This window comes from Notothenia coriiceps, unplaced genomic scaffold (assembly GCF_000735185.1).
Source record: "Notothenia coriiceps isolate Sejong01 unplaced genomic scaffold, NC01 NC01_scaffold00020999, whole genome shotgun sequence".
NCBI classification, from domain to species: Eukaryota; Metazoa; Chordata; class Actinopteri; order Perciformes; family Nototheniidae; genus Notothenia; species Notothenia coriiceps.
In genome coordinates this window covers 87,866-108,820 of record NW_011353700.1, presented here as the reverse complement: position 1 = coordinate 108,820, position 20,955 = coordinate 87,866, and the positions used below count along the sequence as shown (strand labels likewise).

General features: G+C 41.3%; 2 protein-coding genes across 4 annotated transcripts in view; one reads left to right on the top strand and one right to left on the bottom strand.

Annotated features, from left to right (window-relative positions):
* Positions 1-504: 504 nt before the first annotated feature.
* Positions 505-7,792, bottom strand: kcnk1b (potassium channel, subfamily K, member 1b). Its single transcript, XM_010779953.1, has 3 exons — positions 7,256-7,792; positions 5,601-5,996; positions 505-3,454 (listed from the first exon to the last, which is right to left on the bottom strand). Exons 1-3 carry the CDS (start codon positions 7,608-7,610, stop codon positions 3,198-3,200), a joined length of 1,008 nt encoding a protein of 335 aa, XP_010778255.1. The 5' UTR covers positions 7,611-7,792; the 3' UTR covers positions 505-3,197.
* A 2,560-nt stretch (positions 7,793-10,352) lies between these two features.
* map3k4 (mitogen-activated protein kinase kinase kinase 4) overlaps positions 10,353-20,955 on the top strand; it is a 22,652-nt gene continuing 12,049 nt past the window's right edge. For 2 of the 3 annotated variants that reach the window (XM_010779952.1, XM_010779950.1), the window contains exons 1-6: positions 10,353-10,546; positions 15,760-15,950; positions 16,058-17,484; positions 19,144-19,404; positions 19,809-19,961; positions 20,094-20,251. In XM_010779952.1, coding sequence (XP_010778254.1) covers positions 10,515-10,546; positions 15,760-15,950; positions 16,058-17,484; positions 19,144-19,404; positions 19,809-19,961; positions 20,094-20,251 — 2,222 coding nt within the window. In that variant the 5' untranslated portion in view covers positions 10,353-10,514. Of the gene's footprint in view, positions 10,547-10,678; positions 10,813-15,759; positions 15,951-16,057; positions 17,485-19,143; positions 19,405-19,808; positions 19,962-20,093; positions 20,252-20,955 lie in introns of those variants that run through there. The other variant, XM_010779951.1, reaches the window with a different exon arrangement.

Genomic DNA, 20,955 nt, shown 5'->3' with positions numbered 1-20,955 from the left:
TGCCACATATAATGGGTTTGATTTGCAAATCATTGCTCATTATGCTCAAAGAAGAAAGCACTTCCTGTTAATCACTGGCAGGGATATCTGTGAGCCTTTTTTTCATCTCCAACTTCAATTACCAGCTTTTCTATGATAGATATAATTATGGACTCCACACCTCCATTTCATATTCAAAGACGAGATGAAATACTAAAACAGTGCTTTAAAGTATTACAATTAACCATATTGTCTCTTTAAAAGGCTCTCCAACACCCTGCAGATCGTCACATTCATTGCCATTTGTTCTGCTCTTCTTTTTACCCAAGTGGTTTTGTGTGTAAAAAAGCTTGGTGATGTTCACTCTTAATTGTATACATTTAGTTTAATTCAACATATAAACATGTTGCTGTGTTGGCGGGGACATAGATACACACAATACCCACGAAATTATCCATTTATGTACATCGAAGACTAGATCAAATAATCAGAGGGAAAAGATAAATAACAACAGAGTCAGATCAGTTAATAACAAACCAACACTTTATTTAAGACACAGTGATATTTTACAGTTCATGGATTCACTTCTTGCTAAAATGATTTTTTTACAGAAAACCTAGGTGCACCATTGAAATATCGTTTACCATTATTGGAATAAACACTAAAATACTTTCCGGAGCTGATGAGTTTACAGTATTCACCACGACAACTGCAGAGATATGTACAGAAACATGGGATTCAAATTTTTCCAAACAGGTTACTTTTGTCAGCTTAAATAAATAATGTCAGTGTGTGCTTCCATTTGTAATCCTTGACACAATGTGTTCTCCCTGAACGGATTTTCTTTTCAGCTCTCACCCTCAAGACCAACTGTATGTGCGTGACAAACACTGCCGAAAACAGAAGGGTAAAATCCTTGACATCAATCTATGTAATGTTTCTTCAAAACAGTGAAACATGTTACAGTAAAAGAGATACCATATAGCATGGCAGAAAAACAAGTTTTCCCTTTTTTAAGCAGACATTTTCATTTCGTTAGAATGCTTCACAGTTCACACCAAGGCCCATACCGGTGGAAAAAGCAACTAAAATCCCACTGATGTAGAAAATACAATATTAAAGATCAGTGAGTAACTCGGGTGATTCAAAGCGGTCATGACACCTTGCCACAGCTCACCTGGACCGTTTCAAATAACAGCGCTAAACTAACAGAGCAGAGCAGCGAGGCGTGAATCTGCAGGCTTTCAATCTCACTGTAGCAAACGGCTTAAAAAAACGTTACATTCAAGACTTCTTCATAAAAGGCTGCGACTGTCTTGATGTGGCGTTGTAGCAAAGAAACATGAGGTCAGAACATCAGTTCCACACGGAGACTGAGACATAGTTAAAATTCATAATAACTGCATGTAGAAAGTCTGCATTGTAGCAGCATGCTACACTGTACGAGTGGGTGTTTATTTGCGGCAAACAGAATATTACAGGATGGATAAAGGCGTGAAATAATGTACATGTCACACCTTTTCCCTGCAGATGCAGAGGCTTTTTTGAAGGAGTGCGATACAAATGTCATACAAAATGTGCATGTGTATATATTTAATTTCCAACTATGGAAAGTTATCCTTGGTTGATGAGCAGATAAAAACTGATGTTGTTGATTTAGCCGCACTCTTGCTCTTTGAGTTACCCAAATGCACCTTTTATGGTGAATAATTACTTTCATTAGTTACTTCTAAAATGTTGTAAACCTTCCTCATGTCAAAAATATACATTCAAATTATGTTAATACAGTAAAATAGTTTCTGTTAGACTGATAGCTCTTTTTTTTAAGCTCAGAGAAAATATCAAGTCTTTAAAGATCATCAAAAGTACCATTGTTTTTCCATTAAAAATATCTTGACTACATCTTTGGAACCTTGTCCCTTTTCACTCCCAGTAATACCAAACTGTTATTTGTATCTGTACCTCTGCCTGTGCAATCTGAGCTGCGTTTATCCACAGTGAAAAGCGTGGGGTCAGCCAGCACTCTGTCGTTCCCTTTTTAAGCCTCGCTAACCTCTACTTTCCCTTTCACACTGTCCAGCACACATTAAGCCATCCGGACAAATCAATAAATTATAGTGCTTATTGTCACACATGGACAACTACGAAATCACTTCAACATGTCGAGAAAATATACATATCTGCAGGTAAAAACTATTCCTCACAATGAAATGTGTGACAACGTCAAGTCCAAAAAGAAAAGTCAACACCTCTGTGAAGATGAGCCAAAAGTGCTACCAAACAACTTTGTTGTTTTATGCAGAGTAAATATGTTCCTGCTAGCAGTTCTTTTAATCAAAGGCTGTTTTTCTTGGAAACTTTCTATTCTAAAAGGTAATGTTTTTCAGGATATCTTCTCCAGAGCTCAGCGAACCTATGGTTCGTAAAATGTATTGTCTGTTCTCTCAGAAGCTTTGTTCAGGATCACTGCTAGCTCTCTTTCGATCAACCATGTGACGCACTTCAAGCAATGGAAAACAGGACTCTGAAACTTTCACTAACCTTAAAAGAAATCAATAGGAGCCGATCCAATGGAAAACGAATCAAATGAAGCATGTGCAGCATTAACTGTTTCTTGCAGTCAAAATTCCTTTTAGTAAATTCTGAACATAATTATTAATAACTTGCATTGTTCTTGAGTGTTGGTTACTGCTTGGCTCAGCTTTAACAGGTGTTGTCATTCTCAATGGCGCCATAATGTACATCTTAAAACATTAACCTGAATATGTACATTCTACATACCTGTCAAGCATCTCTACTTATAGGATACATACATGTTTATGTTTTAATATGCGAGACACTACAGAGAACTGTCCTATATTCCAGCTAGGGTTAAGAGACCAATTACTAAATACCTAAATATGAAATAAATAGCACGGCTGATGAAGGAGCTCATCTCTAGTGAGTCATAAATACAGCAGAAGGCTATTATTGATAGTTTTAAACTACACATTTTCTCCCTTAATGATGTGCATACATTTGAGCACTATATTGTCAGTATTGTGGGCTGATGAAGAAGATTGTTTGCTTGATCGGAACAGTATCTATTTGTTTTACTACTAAAGTTAGCAGGACTGAGCTTTGCATGATGCCTTCAGTTATGATATACTAATACTTGTCTATAGTGTTGTGTGAATTAGCCCCTACTGTCACATTGTCATCCTTCAACAGATTGTTGTTTACTGGATCATGGGATCGTCGTTGGGAGACACCAGACTCGGCACGCTAACAAACGGCTGTGTTTTGCCCTCGTTGTAGACGGTGGCTCCGTTGGACACGGTGGTGAAGGACAGGTGGTCGTGCTCCAAGATGGCGAGGTGGTCCTGGGGCTTGTCCTTCTTCAGGTAGAAGATTTTCCTCAGCTGCTTCAGCTGCTGCAGCTCGCAGAAGGTCTCCAGCACCACCAGCATGACAATCAGACCCAGGATCAGGTACACTGATGACACAAAAAGCAAAGGCAGGGGATTTAAAAAACATTGTATAGCTGCAGTAAGTAGTTTTATTAAATACCACCATATAAAAAGAAAACAAGAATAAACACATATCTTTTCATTACCCTGACAAGAAACACTTACATTTTCACCTAGATTTAAGATGTTTTTGAGATCTTAACAGTGAGGTTTCTATGGGAGTTTAGTTTTCTATTTATACTTTTGTATTAATATAGGTTGTACCTTCTTTGGTGGTGCTATGGCTACTGTGGTTGTATTTATGCAGTTTAAATTATTTTATCATTTCTCTATGCCTTTGTATTAGGAAAAACACAACTAATGAATGTTTCACTATTGTCCAAATACCTGTTGTTTACATTCGCTGACACAAGAGGGCAGTGGCTAGCCTAACATGTTACCATAAATGGAGTGTGTGCTTTGTTGAATGGTAAGAGGAAAAAAACCGTTTTAGACAATCACCGTTTAAGTATGTGTTGATCAGTGCCTGCAGCAGAATATTTCACTGACTGGTTTCCCCTTCAAACAGGCAAACAGGGGGGATATCCCCCGTGAAAATCCCTAGCATCCCAAGGCGTGTTTAAGTCGGTGTTTAAACGGTTTTATTGTAATACGACTATTGTAAAAGCACCTTTTTTACAGCACCAGTGAAAGGTTTTACTATATATTTGCATTCAAGCAATAGTCTTAAGATTGGGATTTATTAAGAAGGCAGGACATATGTACCACAGAATCAAGATACACCTTACATGCAAAACACAAAAGCAATGGAAGTGCTAATCATCATGCAAAATCATAGCTCCAAAAGGTTTCGCAGAGAGCGATGTCACTTCCGTTGTTCGTCAGAGAGGAAGTAGTACAAATGTGTCTGTTGGTATTTTTGCAAACCAATACATTGCGTCAGAGCTTCCTCTCTGTTCCTGCTAAATAACGTCTCACTGGTGGTGCGTACAAACCTCCCACACACATGCAGGCGACAGCTCACTACAGCAGTGTTCATCATTCATGCTGTACACCCACAGCCTGTCAAGAGTGCATGGGTTGAAATTGAATTTGACTTTTATTCTGGGCATTAATAGCTTTGACAGTGCTGCTAAAAGGAAGCTGAACAATCATGCAGAAAATGCAATCAATGCCTTGCTGCTCTCCATTAGGCCAGGCTAAGTTTTTCTCTGTCACTGCATTCTGTTTTCTAAACTTGCTGAATTAAAGGTATTAAGACGGGATGGAAAATGCAAAAAGGCTGTCAAAATGTTGCTTTATCAGCAGCATACCACAGTTAACAAAACTTACATTTGCTAAAAAAGTCTTTAGTTTAGATTAATAGCGGCCTATTTTTAAATCAATAGTATAGCCTAAAAATAGCAATAGCAATGCTGTAAAGTGCTGTAAAATGTATGTTATATCATCTCAGGTCAAACTGAGATAAAGCCAACACTATAATATGTACTACAATCTAGATCTGAAACAGGGACCTGCTAGTCTTGCTTCAGCTAATTCTTATCGACCAGTATATGAATTTACAAAAAGGGTACCAATTATACCTGAATCCTATCTGTGTATCTGTTATTCTTAGACATGTGTTTACCATATTGAATATATAAAATAACAAATTCTTTACCACACATTTACAGTAAAGCACTAGTAAAGATCTGGTTGTGTCACACCCAGATCAAAGTTCACCATCATAAAATAGTCCATATGTGATACTCTTACACACCTTCACCGTAAATCATTTATTCTGAAACTGAGGAACTATTTAACAAATTAATTAATCACACTATCATATATCATACAGTGTTATGCACATTCTATATCTACATCTGTATAAGGGTTTGATTTTCTTGATGCTTCCTGTTTCTTCCAGTACAAACAAAGAAAGCAATATATTCTCTTTGCAACAGGAAGTGTTTATGAGAAATGTAATTCGACGTGCAGACACTAACACAGGCTCTGCTGTGTGCAAGTTGTCCTAATATATTGGCTCGCAGTATATATGATTTGAAAATGATATGACAACGTTCAAAATGGTTCACAAAGAACCATGACAAACACCTTTATAAGGATTCAAATGGACTTGATGCCATGTCTTTTCCATGGAATTAGCAAGTACAAAGAATAATGTCCACTCACCAGTGATGCCCACTTTGTAGAGTTCCCTGAACTTCTGATTGGTGGCCTCTCCAGGTACGTAGTCTCCCAGGCCGATGGTGCTGAGGGAAATGAAGCAGAAGTAGAAGGACTCCAGGAAGTTCCAGTTGTCCTCCAGCGCTGAGAAGATGGCGGCGGGGATGAGGAAGAAGCAAGAGACGGCCGTGGTGGCGAGGACGGTGGCATGGACGATGGCCACCAGAGGCTTGGACACGCCCCAGCGCCTGTGGAAGTACATGATGGGCCTGCGCGTGCTGAACACCATGATCCTTTGCACCACAGCAGTGAGGAAGAGGAGGGTGAAGGGGATGCCAATCACTGAGTAGATAATGCAGAATGCCTTCCCGCCGCTTGACAGTGGGGCTGTGTGACCGTAACCTGCAGGGAAAGAAAGCACACAGGAAATAAATGGGTGTAAACGTCTTCACTCCATCTCACAAAACGGCATGTTGTTTCTGGTTCATTTAAACTTATCTGACTATGTTCCTGAACATCCAGAACAGGAAGTTAAATACAATTAGGGAACTAAACACAGTAACCGGCAATACCCAAGATGTAGGCTCTCTTAAAGCAGTTACAGGTAGATAGAGGATGATTTCTGAGAATAGGATTGTGTTCTTGTACATGTTCTTGTGAAGTGGAACTAACAAGAGTGTAAAAGTGCTGTTTTCATGGTGTGTGTGTTTTGTGAGTAATCTATCTGTTGTAACTGTTGAGAAACAAAGGTATTAGAAAGTATTCCACAACAGTCCACATGTTTGATTCATCACAGTTGGTGGGACAAAATGAATAGCAAACCTATTCCGAATGGGCCATTGCGATTAATAAAAACAAAATGTTTAAGACATTCAGAAAAAGACAGAGCTCTATCTGACCTACATATCTGTCAAGTCTCTGTTTAGCCGTCATCAGAATGTGTTGAGACGTATACAGGAAAGGCTTTAGTAGAGGTTATCACCAAAATCGTGTATGTTGAAACCTCCCAGATAACTGCAACTGCGCTCAGACTAAAGTTCTTCAGGTATCCTCCCTGACGTCTGCTGTGATTTTTTTGAGCATTGCTAGATAACAGAAAAAACATCTATGCACAGTGCCATGCAAAATATGTGTAAATGACAAACTATTTGTTTAAAAGCTTGACCTAAACTAGAACATGTAATGCCTGAGGAAGGTGATGATGTTGACATAGAAAACAGGTATACTATGCTCCTGTCCCTCACACTGGATGAAGGCTTGCCTCTGTCTGCAATACAGCAACATACTGTGCAAGAGGGCAGCTCATTTAATGTTGTCAAGAGGCAAGGCAGTGTTCACTGTGTCAAAAATGGTATACAAATATAGTATAGTATGTATTAGAAATATTTTTTTAATACAAAAATAGTAGCAGTTTGCTAATTTATGTTATATATTCCTAGGGACACATTTTTAGTTTCTATACCAGCTTAATTACATTCAGAAGGACATGTTTGTGTGGCCTAGCAGTGGTTTGGGTACATTAAAGCCCCCCAGAAAACGATTTTTAGCCAAAACATTGGCCCACTTCAGACTAAATGTTGGTTGTAAACAAATGATATGTTGCTCTGCTCGCCTGGTCGGCTGCAGCATCACATGCACTTTCCTCGGGGACCAACACTTACCTGTGGTGGACAGCACGGTGCTCGCGAAAAACAGCGCAGAGGTGAAGTCCCAGTTCCAGTTATCTGAGGCGTTATTGAGGATGGAGACCCCATAATTACTGGCATCCAGGGCTTTCTTTAGAAACCTCTCCAGACGATCCTCGGATAGACACTCGTTTTCTTGGAGGAACTGTTTTTTAATGGTTCTCAGCTCCTGGCGCAGGAGGTCTTCGTAAGGCAGCTCAACCGAAGAAAAGACCACAGCACCGAATACGAGATAAAGGACATACCCCAAGACTAGAGACACAAAATACCATGTCGATTTATGACTCTGTATCAACCGCACACATGAATTGCTAGCAAGAGACTGGAGCATTGTTGTACCTCGGGGTAACGTTACCGTTGTATATAAGTATATTACGAAACTAACGTTATCAATGTAGTGGCCTGGCGCGTTATATTACCTTAATAAAGAGCTATCCTCGAGAGAGGGATGTTTTTATAGACAAAGCTCAAATGAGGATCCTCTCCCACTCCACGAAACCTGCTGTGGGTTCTGAAGCGTTCAGGTGCCGTCGGACATATCAGTGTCATTGGATGAGAATAAGAGTATTTTACTATAGAAACTCCTCCATGCGATTGCACTTGCAACGTAAGATTGTTTTGGACGGCTTGAATAGACAAATAGATGTGAGATAATGTTTGTATAAAAGCACGAACAAAAATAGGCCACGTAAGGTTTCATCATCATCATCTTCTTTTTTTTTTTTAAAGACATGCAAACACATCGTACTGGGACTGATTCATAAAATAATAAATACAAATCCGCAATTCTGTTTATGTACCGTTAATTTGTTTGTTTAGTCTATTTAAGAAAAAGAAACACGTATTAAAAGGTTCCTGCGTGTAGTTTTCCTATTTACAAGCTTTTATTGACCCTGAATGCATCAAGTGATGTGGCGGCGACGACAAAGGCCGGGCGTGTGACGTAAGAGTTTCCGTTCCTCTCCTCCCAGGTAGTCTTTTGACGTCTTTCGGTGTCTATTTAAAGCCATCGTTAACGTCCAGCCATTGTCACCGTCTCATCAGGTTTTGTTTTGTAACTAAAGAAAGTGATTAGCATAATGTAAAATGATACGCCCCGATACGTAGATATAAAGCAAGTTTAGAGGCATGCTGGGTTGTAGAGACAGGTGGCTTCAGTAAGAACTGAGCTCGGTTAAGTTAGAAACATATTGACGTATTTGAACTTGATGGATCCATAATTCATAAACATATTGTTGTTAAAACGACGATGGCGTCTTTTAATAACCGTAGTGAGGGAGACGACGAGGAGCAACAACTGAATTTTCATCAAAACGAGCCGAGCTGAACAACTTGCATTGTTGTCTGTCTGCAGTCGGAGGAGAGACAAGTGAGCAGGGACCGTCCACAAAGTGCAGCACCGAAAGACACACACAAATATTCAATGACTACCCTTTGATACCGTCAACATAAAATGCTTTTAAAGTATTTATTGTGTACCATATTCAATAACCTCAGTATTGTACAGTGCAGTGCTACGAAAATAAAAAAAATGGGTTATACTACAACATTTAGTTTGAAAAAGAACACCTTGGAAAGATTTTTTATGATTTATTTTTTTTGTGTACACTATTCAAACAGGTGCTACCAAAATAACTTTATAAACCAACGCTCTCCTGCTGGCTATACCACACACTAACAAGTACAACATTTATTTTGTATAATGTTGATGAATATTTCTTTTGTAAAATTGTCTCCTGTTCCTGCGCATAAAATCACAAAAATTGATCATATACAAATGACCATTCTGCATTATAGATGTAGGTGTATTTCACTGCAAAATCTTTAGTAGGCCAACTTCAACTTATGTAAGCTTTTGAATGCAAGACATGTACTTGAAAAAGAGTGTTTTCGAACTGTAATAATACTTGTACTGGAGTGAAATATCAAAATTATTCTACTGTGACTTCTGTAGAAACGTCATTTCATAAATGCAGTTTTTATGTAATGTTGAATTGTTATTGTGATATTACTGTTTTATCTTTGAATGGGCTGCCATTTTAAATTGAAAATGAGTTGTTTCTTCTTTTTAATCGCAGCAAGTTTGCTTCTTGCCTTGCGATGAAGTGTGACGAAAACCTATAGGCTACAGTATACGCTATGGGAACAATATTAATTTGAGTATTTAATTTGTATAAATGACCTTATTATAAATTAATACTTTAATTGTACATCCACACTAATTATGAATATGAATACACTATTTGGAATTTCTGGATTGTGAGTTGCCATTGAAAACATTTTCAATTAACTTTTTTTGTTTTTAGGTATTTGTGGCCAACACTTGATTTTAGGTACAATTGACCAAATCATATTTATGAACAAACATGTAAAGATCAACTGTAACATTTATGACTTGAATATAGACATTTTGTTAGTAGCCTCATTAAGTTTGACTAACCAAGTGGACAACTGCCACAAGTCCACCAGGGGGCCCCAGAACCCCCAGAATGCATGGGCTGCTGCAATGGTACAGCATTACAGGAATACTGCATATAATTCACTGCAGGTGAGAAAAGAGGGGATTCATGGGCCCAAACAGATACATAGGGCAATGGGTCGCTGGTTACATTTGCTTCTTCTGAGAAATTCTTCATTCGTCACGGTGTTGCAGGACATGACAATGGGACCCTGACTGACATCATATCACATTTTGGGTCCCTAGTAGCCTACTTTATTATTATTATCTAAGGCACTACTCTCTGGTGATGGGGTAATGCCATCTGGAATCAGTTTCCCCATTCTTTCACTGACAACTAATGGTTTTCATTAATAATTATTTAAATTATTCCCAGCAGTCATTTGAAGCATATTGCATTTTCCACTGCTCTAAAACAAGTACTTTGTACTATGTTAATTCATCATATTTTATCATGAGGTGATGAAAGGAAAACTGATTTGACTGATGTACTTTGAGGTTAAAACCTAGCAGTGGGGCCTTGCACAGCTATGGCCGTAATGACCTATCCGGGTTGCCGTAGTAATGCAAAACTGTGGCGCTCCTCCTCAATGAGCGTTGGAAAGATGGCGACGGCATACGCACAAGCGAGAGTCAACTGTGCCGGCGGATAGAAAGTGTTCAAAAGAGACACAATCCGCCTCTCTTGCAGAGATTTAACGGTGCAAAGTCTGTCTGATATCACTTAGACATGGTTTAGTCCATGCACGGCTAGGAACAAGAAGCCACTGCTTTTCTATGGAGCCTCCGGATCGCAACAAGCCCAGCAGGTATGCGAATTTGTTGAACAGACTACACCATCAGGACCTCGCACTTGCTAAATAGGGAGAGAACGTAACACTATGGCGGCGCTTGCGCATCTCCTAGAAATCGACTTCCTGTCAAATAGTGGTAGGCGTGCAGTTACTGCATTTGCAACACTGGAGTTGCAAACTTTTTGGAGCAACATTTTTAGGCTAACTTTGCTGCAGATATTATCTTGTCGTCCGATTTTCTGTTGCTAGAGAGAAAGGAACAATGCTCGCCAAATGATAAGGTAACATTTACGAACAATTACCAACCGCTGTGCAACATGCCAGAGAATAAGCTAGCTAACATCCACTATTAGCTGTCGCTTGTCACTTTATTGTTCAGCCGCAAGTTCCCCAACAGAAACTGATCTACCTGTAACTAAATACTTAACAATGCGGACTCGTAAGGTTGAATACAAAGTGTGTTATTCATGTTTGAGTATGCCAGACCATGCATTTTAATAAAACACCGAAGCTTAAACTTCGCTTTCTTTAGCTAGCATGTCGCTCCACTGTTATTGTTAATCATCTAGCTCGACTTGTCGTTCGTGTTGTTGTCTCGCGGTCATCTGCTGAATCATGATATGGGCTTGTGGACTGTGTGCATTATACACTTAATGCATTATGTAAAAAATCATTGTAATTGTTTCTTGTTGTGGTTTATAACTTTGTTGACAATCTGTTGCAAATGTATGTGCAGCAGCAAATGTTTCATCATGATGTATGCATTTCTAGTGCTCAGATGACAAGGTTACTGAACGATACTTATGCAACCTCGCAGGGGAATGCATACACACAGACGGTCATAAGATGTTTTTGTCATATGTGCACGTCTTCTAATCGCAGTGTTTGTCCCTGACGGCTGGAGACAGACCCTCAGGATTATGCTGTTATGTCTTCCCCTCTCCTCTATTTTCCATACATGCAGTAGTCTGTCTGTAGAGCGACTGACTTTGAAAGCGTTTTTCACATTGGATCAGCTCTTTCATCTGCTTTGGTCTTGAGAAAATATCTTGTGTTTTGACTACTATTTCAGTATTGATTGTGTATCAGCCAGTTGTTATTCCCTTGCACCCTTGTTGTGACCACTCAGTGGACACACAAACAGCTTGCATGATTGTGCAATACTGATCCTAGCTGTCCGGCTTTGTTACATAAAGACAAATACTGAGTATTGCCATTGCTGGTAACAAGTTGAGATGATAACAAGATATTAACGATCCTGTTTGTATCCAGCTGCATGTGTTTACAAAGTTTAGGGTGAGAGGTAAAGCATACACTGAAGGGCTTTAGGTGTGTTTTTACTAGATAGCATATCCTGTCAGTGGGCCTGCATTTGGATCTGCCTGACAATCTGTTTGTGTTACTATTTCTATAGTATCTGGATTAGAAACATACACAACTTGCACCATTGTGAACAATGTAGCTTACATTACAATATGAAATCAATAGGTTTTGTTTTGGTACTTTTACGAGACAGGTCCTTCTTTACATACATCAGAAATATACCATAATTATATATCAGCTATTCTGAGAAAGATTTGTTATTTACTTGTTAGGCTATTTAGCGCTATCATTACCAAGTACAGAGGTTCTTTGTCAATAATGACTTGTTCCCAAAGTCAGTCTGAAGACATTGTGGCTAACATGCATTCCAGAGATTTCAGGATGTGGTGAACAGTGCACAGTGGATAGCTGACTGGAGCCCCGGAGACGCTCATGGGTAGAACTCATTACTGCCTGCGTTTGCCAGGAGCACAGGCTGTATACAGATGGAACGTCCTCTAGTATTTCCTAACTGCATCCTGTCTCTGCCCACACCTGATTTAGAGAAATGTGTGCTGCTCCCACATGCAGCCACCCTCGTCTGCCATTTCTTTTTAAACAATCGGAACTTTGTAACTTCTAGAACTATGGCAGTTGTTCTTGTTAATACGCTGCAGGAGTGAAATCATCATGATAGAAGACAAAGGAAAAGTGATCGTTCATTTAATTTGAAATGTATGATGTGCTTAACTGCAAGACAGTTGAATACAAGTTGAAACTGACAAAGGCGTTGCTTATGACTGTACAGTGTCAGATTTAAATGTTCTAGGTGGAGCAGACTACTGTCTGCACTGAATATATGATGCAAGTGGCATTAGGTGAAAAACATGTGATTACACCATTTACCTCATGCTGCAGCCCGTAGTCTGCAATCACTGTCTACATCTAGATTTATTTACATCATGTGACTTGTTGTGGTTAATGGCATGCACCTCCACTGCTACAGTATGGTCTATGACTTTTCTTAGTATACAGGCATTTCCTGGTGTGAAGGGATTTTAAAGCCACAATTCTATTAGAATAAAGTGACTTTTTGCATTTAGTATCACTTCTTGCAGAAGCAAGCTCATCTGTTGCACAGTCATCAGTAAGACAGGTCGGGTGGTCCACGTTCTGGCAATGTCGCACTGTTCCAGAGAAGGGTGGGGTCAAGTACGTTGTGTGCTTTGTTTCTGAATTCTTTCAGCCTATGGCGCACATTGCCTGTTTGTTTGGGATAAGCAGAGCTCAGAGATGCATACTGTTGTAAGTATGAGCCTAGTTCCATTGAGATTTGCATGTGCACACGTTTTATATTCTCTACCCTTACTAGTTAACCATAGGTTGAAATTAGTAGCCAGTTGACACATTCTTTCTAGAGTGGGGGGGTAAACAAAATCTGGATTTAGCCTAGCCAGCAACAGTCATGCCATGACCTAATTGATAGAGAGTGTGCTCTTACAAAACCCCGGCCCCCTTTCTCCTCCTTTTCCTCTCTAAAAAATCCCCTTTAGTTTAGGCATTGTGAGCAAGTGTGCTCACCAACCAGCTGTGTGCTATTCAGCTGTGGGCCTCACGGGCCACGCGTCACAACTATACAATAGGGTGCCCCTTCCTGGTACAATGGTGTGGATGGTTGGTGTCAAAGGTCAGGCCCCCCTGACTCTGGCAGCCCTTCGTATCACTGCTTCAGTCGCTATATAGAAAAGACTCTCAATTTTGTGCTGTTTATTATGCACTCAGTGTTTCTGCCTAGAGGCTCTAGCATTCCACTGGCCTTTATTGGAGCCCCAATGAGCCATCAGATGAGCCATTGAGAGCAGCCAGACGCCATCTGCAGTGGTAATTCACTAGTTGCTGCCAGGCAGGGACAGCTTGTGGGCCATAGTGCTGCATCGGTTAACTGCAGGGCATGCAGGCCTGTAACTTTCCCTGTGAGGCCTTCGAGTAGGCTCTAGGAAGAAAGCAAATAATTCAGAAGAGGAATTTGGTCAGTCCTTTTCTGCAGCGTCTCATGGCAACCAAACAAACAACCTGCAGTGGTGGCGTCATTGGTTCCGCTGTCATTCCTGAGTGATTTAGTCATGCTGTTCTGCGTAGGGAAGTGTCTTTTTTTAAAACCTGGTCTCTTTCCCTCTCAAATGCGTGCGCTATTTCTGTCTTCAGACACCCCACGCACCGGTGCATGCTTTGAATGTTTACAAATGTACCCACATTGTGATCATATTTGTGATAAGCGCATTAGAAGAGTTTGAGGGCATTTGCTGCTCTCTTTATGCAGTTTCCTGATAGCTGTCTCATTTTTGGCATTGCAAAAGCACAGCAAATTGTCTGCTGTTGTTATGCTAAAAGCTTATTGCAACACACTAATTGCTTGCTGTGCCGTTCTTGCGCCTACATACTGAAAAGATCACGGTCGTGTCCAGCTCCTGCAGAACAAGCCTCTTCACAGTTTCCCATACAATGCACTTATAAAGGCACCAGTGTTCTTTCATGCAGGAGTTATTCTGTAATTGCAAGACTACTGCTGTGGTAAAATGGTGGTGCGATTGATTTTATTCTTCTGTTTCATTCAGGAAGTCTTGATCTGGATTCTTTCAGCTTATATAGTTGCAGGATTTGCAGCAGGTGTCTGTCTGCCTCGTTCCACTGCTGCTCCCAGGGGATTGTGTGGGACAGGTTTTGCAGCGGAGCAGATGGGCAATAGAAGTCGGGTCTATCTCTCTCTTTATGCGGCTCTTTGAAAAGCTTAAGCAAGTCATTTCCAGATTAACCCCCCTCTCTTAACACAGACACACACACACTTACACACACACACACTTACACACACACACTTCCACAGCGAGAGTGTGCCCCTTTCAACTCAGTGTGCACAGACGCAGGCAGGCGCGTGTTGGGGTATGCCTTTCAGTCAGATGATCGATGGAGGGACACATGGCGACCAGCGTTTATAACGCCTGTTTTCATACCCCCTGTTCCTTCTCTTTTTGTTTTTGTTGGCGGGGGTCAGACCTTCCAACCTTTCTCTCTAATCCTGTTAAAAACCCCTCAGTAAGGCATTAGGGAACAAAGCTCTGACATTGTAATCTGGAAAGGCTCGCTGCTCCACTCTCTACTTTTCTTTTCTTTTTTTCCTCTTTTCCCAGAAGGAAGTGTTTCAAGTTATTGCAATGTTTATTTTCTGCACAATTTGATGCAATGCATTCTGCCTTACATTTTCTGAAATTCACAAGAAGAATGATTTCAAGAAACCATTATGTTCTCACTTAATTGTTGCTCAACATTAACGTTAAACACATGAAAGAGACTTTCTGTTTTGCATAAGCACTGTGTTTGCATCAATCTAACAACTACTCCACACTTAGGGTGAGTGAGTCTCAGTGCTGCGTTAAATCTTGGCTTGTGCAGCATTTATGATGACAAAGCAGAAAGTGTTGATGAGGGTTACTATTTCTCCCTCTGGTTGAGCCAATATGTTTACTTAGACCAAGAGAGGGGGCCAGTAGTGAAGCCACAGATTATTATCCTGTTTCTGCACGCCTGTGGTCTTGCACAGAGTGTTTCTGCTGTGCATGACCACAGGAGAAATTCAGGCTCCAGAGGACAGACGTCGTCAGTCTGATGTAGAAGCAGACATTCAGTCTAGTTGCAGTTCAGGAACGTGTTTGCCGTGGCCTTAAAGGAGATTTGCTGCACACTCTGTTATGGGTCCAAACAACCACTGTGTTTGACCTTGCACACACATTTATTTGGTTTCATTATGATATGACTGAAATAGTTACGTAAGGCCAAAGCTCATTGGCTGGCTATACATATCTTTTTGTTGCAGATGATTGTAAAGATGCAAATGTTTTCTTCAGTAAAAATGTGTCATTAAATGTCGACAGGCCGGCCAAACCAGTGGGAGATGAATCCAGACAGATCTCGGCGGTGGATGATACCTGGGATTCTCCCAGCGAGGAAGAAGAAGTTATGTACGGCACAACGCCTCCTTATACCTCCCGCCAGATGAAACGCATGTCTGGCAAACATCAACGAAACATCCAGCCGAGGACTGCAGGTCGCTCTCCCAACAAGGGTAAGTTAATAAGTCTATTTGACTGAATGGAAATCCTTTTAAACAATGTTTTTCCTTTTTTACATGAATTGTACTGACTCCGAGGGGGGATTTTCTGTTTATTCCAGTGGAAGTCACTCCACCCGTCGAGAATCCCAAGCCAGCAGTAGCTGTGCCCCCTGAGGAGCACAGCTACAAGCAGGGCAAGAAACAGAGGGCAACCCAGCGCTCCACAGAGAGGGATCACAAGAAGACTTTTGAAGGCTCCTTCATGCTGGATCCACTCTCAAAGCCAAGCCCTTTCAGCACCCTCAACATGGATCCCAGGAAGCATTACTTGAGCTTGGGCTGCAGCAGCTGCAAACTTCCTGTGTCTATGCCCCACATAGTCCGGACCCACCGTCAGACCTCCAGGACAGACTGTCCCGCCGACCGCCTCAAGTTCTTTGAAACTCTGCGGTTGCTTCTCAAGCTTACATCTATGTCCTCCAAGAGGAAGGAGAAGGAGCAAAGGGGCCTGGAGAACATGGCTTTCATGGGTCACAACAACGAGGTCATTTGGTTGGAGCTGCAGGCTTGGCATGCACGACGCTCCACCGGTGACCAAGACCTTTTTCTTTTCACTGCCCGCCAGGCCATACCGGACATCATCAATGAGGTGCAGCACTTTAAGGTAAACTATGCCAGCCTTAGAGGGGCACAGTGTTTAGGGTCTCAAAATATTCATGAGGACTATCAGACTCTCCCAGATCTAGTCTGTGGAGAGGAGAGGGAGCCTGCCCTCGCAGAGATCAACCACTGTGGAGTAGACCCCTGGGGCTTTAACGCTTTCCCTTCACCTGCAATGAATGCAGCAGAGCCTCTGGGCTCCGGCACAGATTGCAGGGATCACCTTCAGCGCCAGCGGCTCGCGTTCGAGCAGGTCAAGCGTGTTATTGAGCTGCTGGAATCTGTGGAAGCTTTGTATCCGTCTTTGCAGGCCCTGCAGAAGGACTATGAGAAGTATGCAGCGAGAGACTTCCAGGGCAGGGTGCAGGCGCTCTGTCTGTGGCTCAATATCACCCAGGACCTCAACCAGAAGCTGCGCGTTATGGCCACTGTGCTCGGCCTCCATGATTTATCCCGTATCGGGTGGCCTGTCTTTGAGATTCCTTCACCTCGCTGCTCCCGGGGCAACGAAGAAGAGGAGAATGAGGAGGATGAGGAGAACGATTCGACAGCCACTTTTACAGCTGAAAGCGATGGAGAGGACAGGGAGGCTGAGGATGATGAGGGGCTTCTGGGAAGTGTATCAGAGGAGGAGTTGTCTCCCACCCTGACTCCTAAATTTGCCCGGTTGTTGTCAGAAGAGGAGTTTCTCCCAACTGCTACAGCAGGAAGGGCAGAAATGATTGCAGGAGGAGTATTCTGCCCTACAGCCATCTACAGGCCGTTTGTGGATAAAGCTCTGAAACAGATGGGACTGCGTAAACTGATCCTCAGACTGCACAAGCTGATGGACCGCTCTCTTCAGAGGTCCAGAGCGGCGCTGCTCCAGCACACGCCTGCACTGGAGGTGAGCATCAATTCTTAACTGCAAATAAGTGCTGTTCTAAGTATGAGTGGAGTTCACTTTTTCAGTGTGCCGACACAAATGAACACACACAGGGAGACGTCAAAATTAACTATTACAAATGAAACCTTAAAAAGTAGGATTAAATATACATCAAAATGCAGCCTTTTGACCAGTTTAAAAAAAATGGAGGATCCGCCTAATTTAAATTGAAGTAAGTTATCTTTGGATTTTCTCAAACCAAAAAGCCAATTTTAAAATGTCACCTTGCACCTCCAGACATTGTGATGGTCTTTTAAAAAAATGTTTAAACAAATATATACCGTAATTTTCTGACTATAAGCCCCGCCTTTTTCCCTATTTTTCGACGCTGCGGCTTATATAACGGTGCGGCTAATCTATGGATTTTTACAGCTAACGGCCAACACCTTTAACTCTATGGGCTCTATGGCCGGTCCGCGGACCCCCACCTTTAAGCGGCGGGTTCCAGCAGGAAAAGCTGGAGGCCGGAAAAGAGTGAGACAGGTAGCGCGCAAAAGTAAAAGTGGAACCGAGAGTGGTATGCCGCTGCTGCGGCTTATATTCAGGTGCGCCTTATAGTCCGAAAATTACGGTAGATCAATACAATATAATATTCAACAGATCAATCAAGAATAGAGACACTCGATGGTCGAAGTTCTATATTTAAGATATGTTTTACATTGGCAGTTGGATTATTTCCTTTCGGACAAAACGAGACACAACATCATTGACTATATTCTTTTTCAGGTTTTTAAAAGCAATAATCAGCCTGAAGCATCAGGTAATGCTTTACAGTCAGACTAGATGCAATTTTCCTCTCACAATTTCCAAGCAAAGGAACACTGTAGAATATGGGGTTTCAGAGCAGCATTGATATAGGAAGTAGTCACTGAATTGCCGAATAACAATTCAAGAATACACATCAGAAGTATGTGTGATGAAACACAAGATATAATGCTCCTACATTTGTGCTAATGTATGTAATGAATACTATTTGTGCCATATTCCAGTTATCATGGGATGAAGTTCCGTTTCAAAGCAGTCTAGACCTGCTGTATTAGTGGAGAGTGAACGCAGTCAAACAGTTAATTGTAATGTTCACAGTGTACATGTTAGTAATTTAATTAGGCACTTGAGGAAACAGCATTTGGAGCTTACCAGAAGCCAGGCTATAAACAGAGGGTGTGCAAACACGAGCTAGTGAAAGACAAAGAGAGCTGTAAAAGGAGATGATTATTAGAAATTGAGTTTATTGCAAACGATAATCAGCTCATCTGCGTGTTGGAAATGTTGTTACCACTTTATGAGCTGTTGAGGAGTTTGTTTTTTAAATACTTGCTTTCAGCTGAGAAGGTACTAGGAATGTGAATTTATTGAGGTTATGCTTATTTGCACAGATCAGATGGTCATATTTTTATCAATTTATGCTTTATTGTGCAACCCAATAGAGATGCATCTCAAATGTTTGCAGATGCATGTTTGAGATTGGGCGGCAAGGATGCATAAAGCAACACAAAGTCTCAATTTCATTTATTAACATGCAAAATCCAATAAAAGTTTACAAATTCACAAGGCCAACTCTGTTCATATGGTCAGCCATGACACATGTTGAATGAACTTTCCCTGATCTTCCTCCCTCAGTTTGCAGACTTCCCCGACCCCATGCTGTACAGTGACTACCTGCCGGAGCTGTCGCGCCATGAGTCCTGCAGCGGCCCGGCTGACCCAGAGCTCGGAGCCGACCAGGTGTCCTGGGAAGATCTGCTGGACATGGACCTCCCCTCCTTCCGGCCAGCGTTCCTCGTGCTGTGCAGGGTCCTTCTCAACGTCATTCATGAATGCCTTAAACTGCGACTTGAACAGAGGCCTGCTGGAGAGCCCTCACTGCTCAGCATCAAACAGGCAAGCAGCTGTTATAAGTGGCTCTTCTAAGTAGGTTGCCCCAATCATGCTGTATGACTGAACACAGATATACAATTTAGTTCCATTGCTGCTATTTTGCTTAAAGAAAGGGACCAGTGTTATGGCACTGTTGTTTAACCCAGTAGCCTAAACGTACGTATGTGTCATTTCTATAGGGATGCAAGATTCCTATTTAGTTGAATAATTTGTTACTACTTTCCCAAGTCTATTAGAAAGTTGTGTAATACCTCTATATAGATTATCACATAAATGGTTAATCATAGTACATTTTGTCTCAAACTAAAAATATTGAAGTAATTGTTGTTAAAATGTTACTTGTCAGAACTAATAGGAGGAATTATATCATATATAAATGCTAATCAAGTATTTGTTGTGCTTTGCAGTTGGTGCGTGAGTGTAAGGAGGTCCTTAAAGGTGGTCTTCTGATGAAGCAGTATTATCAGTTCATGCTGCGTGGCGTGGTGACTGATGCTCAGGGCTTGCAGACTAATGCCAATATTGATGAGTTTGAAGAGGACCTTCACAAGATGCTCGAGGTCAGACTCCTCTCCTTTCTCTACTTCTAGTTACAGCATTTAAATGTGGTTCCTCTTTAGAGAGACAGTCTCGCTGTATGCAATATTGAAATATAGGTTGTGGTGATCTAAAAAATGTCGTTGTTTTTGTAGGTCTACTTTGACTACATGCACAGTTGGATCCAGATGTTGCAGCAGCTGCCTCAGGCCTCTCACAGCTTAAAGAACCTGTTGGAGGAGGAGTGGAACTTCACCAAGGTCATCACTCCTTACATCCGTGGAGGGGAGGCCCAGTCTGGGAAGCTTTTCTGGTCAGTTACTTACCTGCAAACTAAATTGGATTGAAGTTAAAGAGGAGTGATTACAGCAAGTGTAACCTGTTTCAATGCTTATATGGTAGGGATGTGCATCTCCATCACTGAGGCCGATGCGATGCGCATCTCGATACGTTGCCACGATACGATACATTAACGATACATTTGAAACACCAGGCGATGCGATACGATTTGATTCAACATTATGCGATTCGGGGCGATACGATGCGATTCAACACGATGCAAAAATAATGATACTTCAAAATGGTACGACAGAGGATTTTTGTTTTATTCCTTATATGCAGCAAATCATACATTAACAAAAAAGTGCTTTACATATTTGGTACTGCACATCCCATCATGCCGTTTATTTTTTTACCTTTAAAAGCTCTCCAGAGTACAATTGTATAACACCTCACAGTTAAACAATGTAAGGATGCATTGCTCATGATTAACAATGTGCAAATAACAGCTACCATAGAGCAATGCCCATACNCACCAGACCACAGTTTGTTACATTGTTTCATTTTTCAGAAAGTTCGGTTTGCGTTCACACGGGCAGAACTCAAACGGACTATAAACTTATATATATATTAGGGATGTGCATCTCCATAGCTGAGGCCGATGCGATGCGCATCTCGATACATTGCCACGATACGATACATTAACGATACCTTTGAAACACCAGGCGATGCGATACG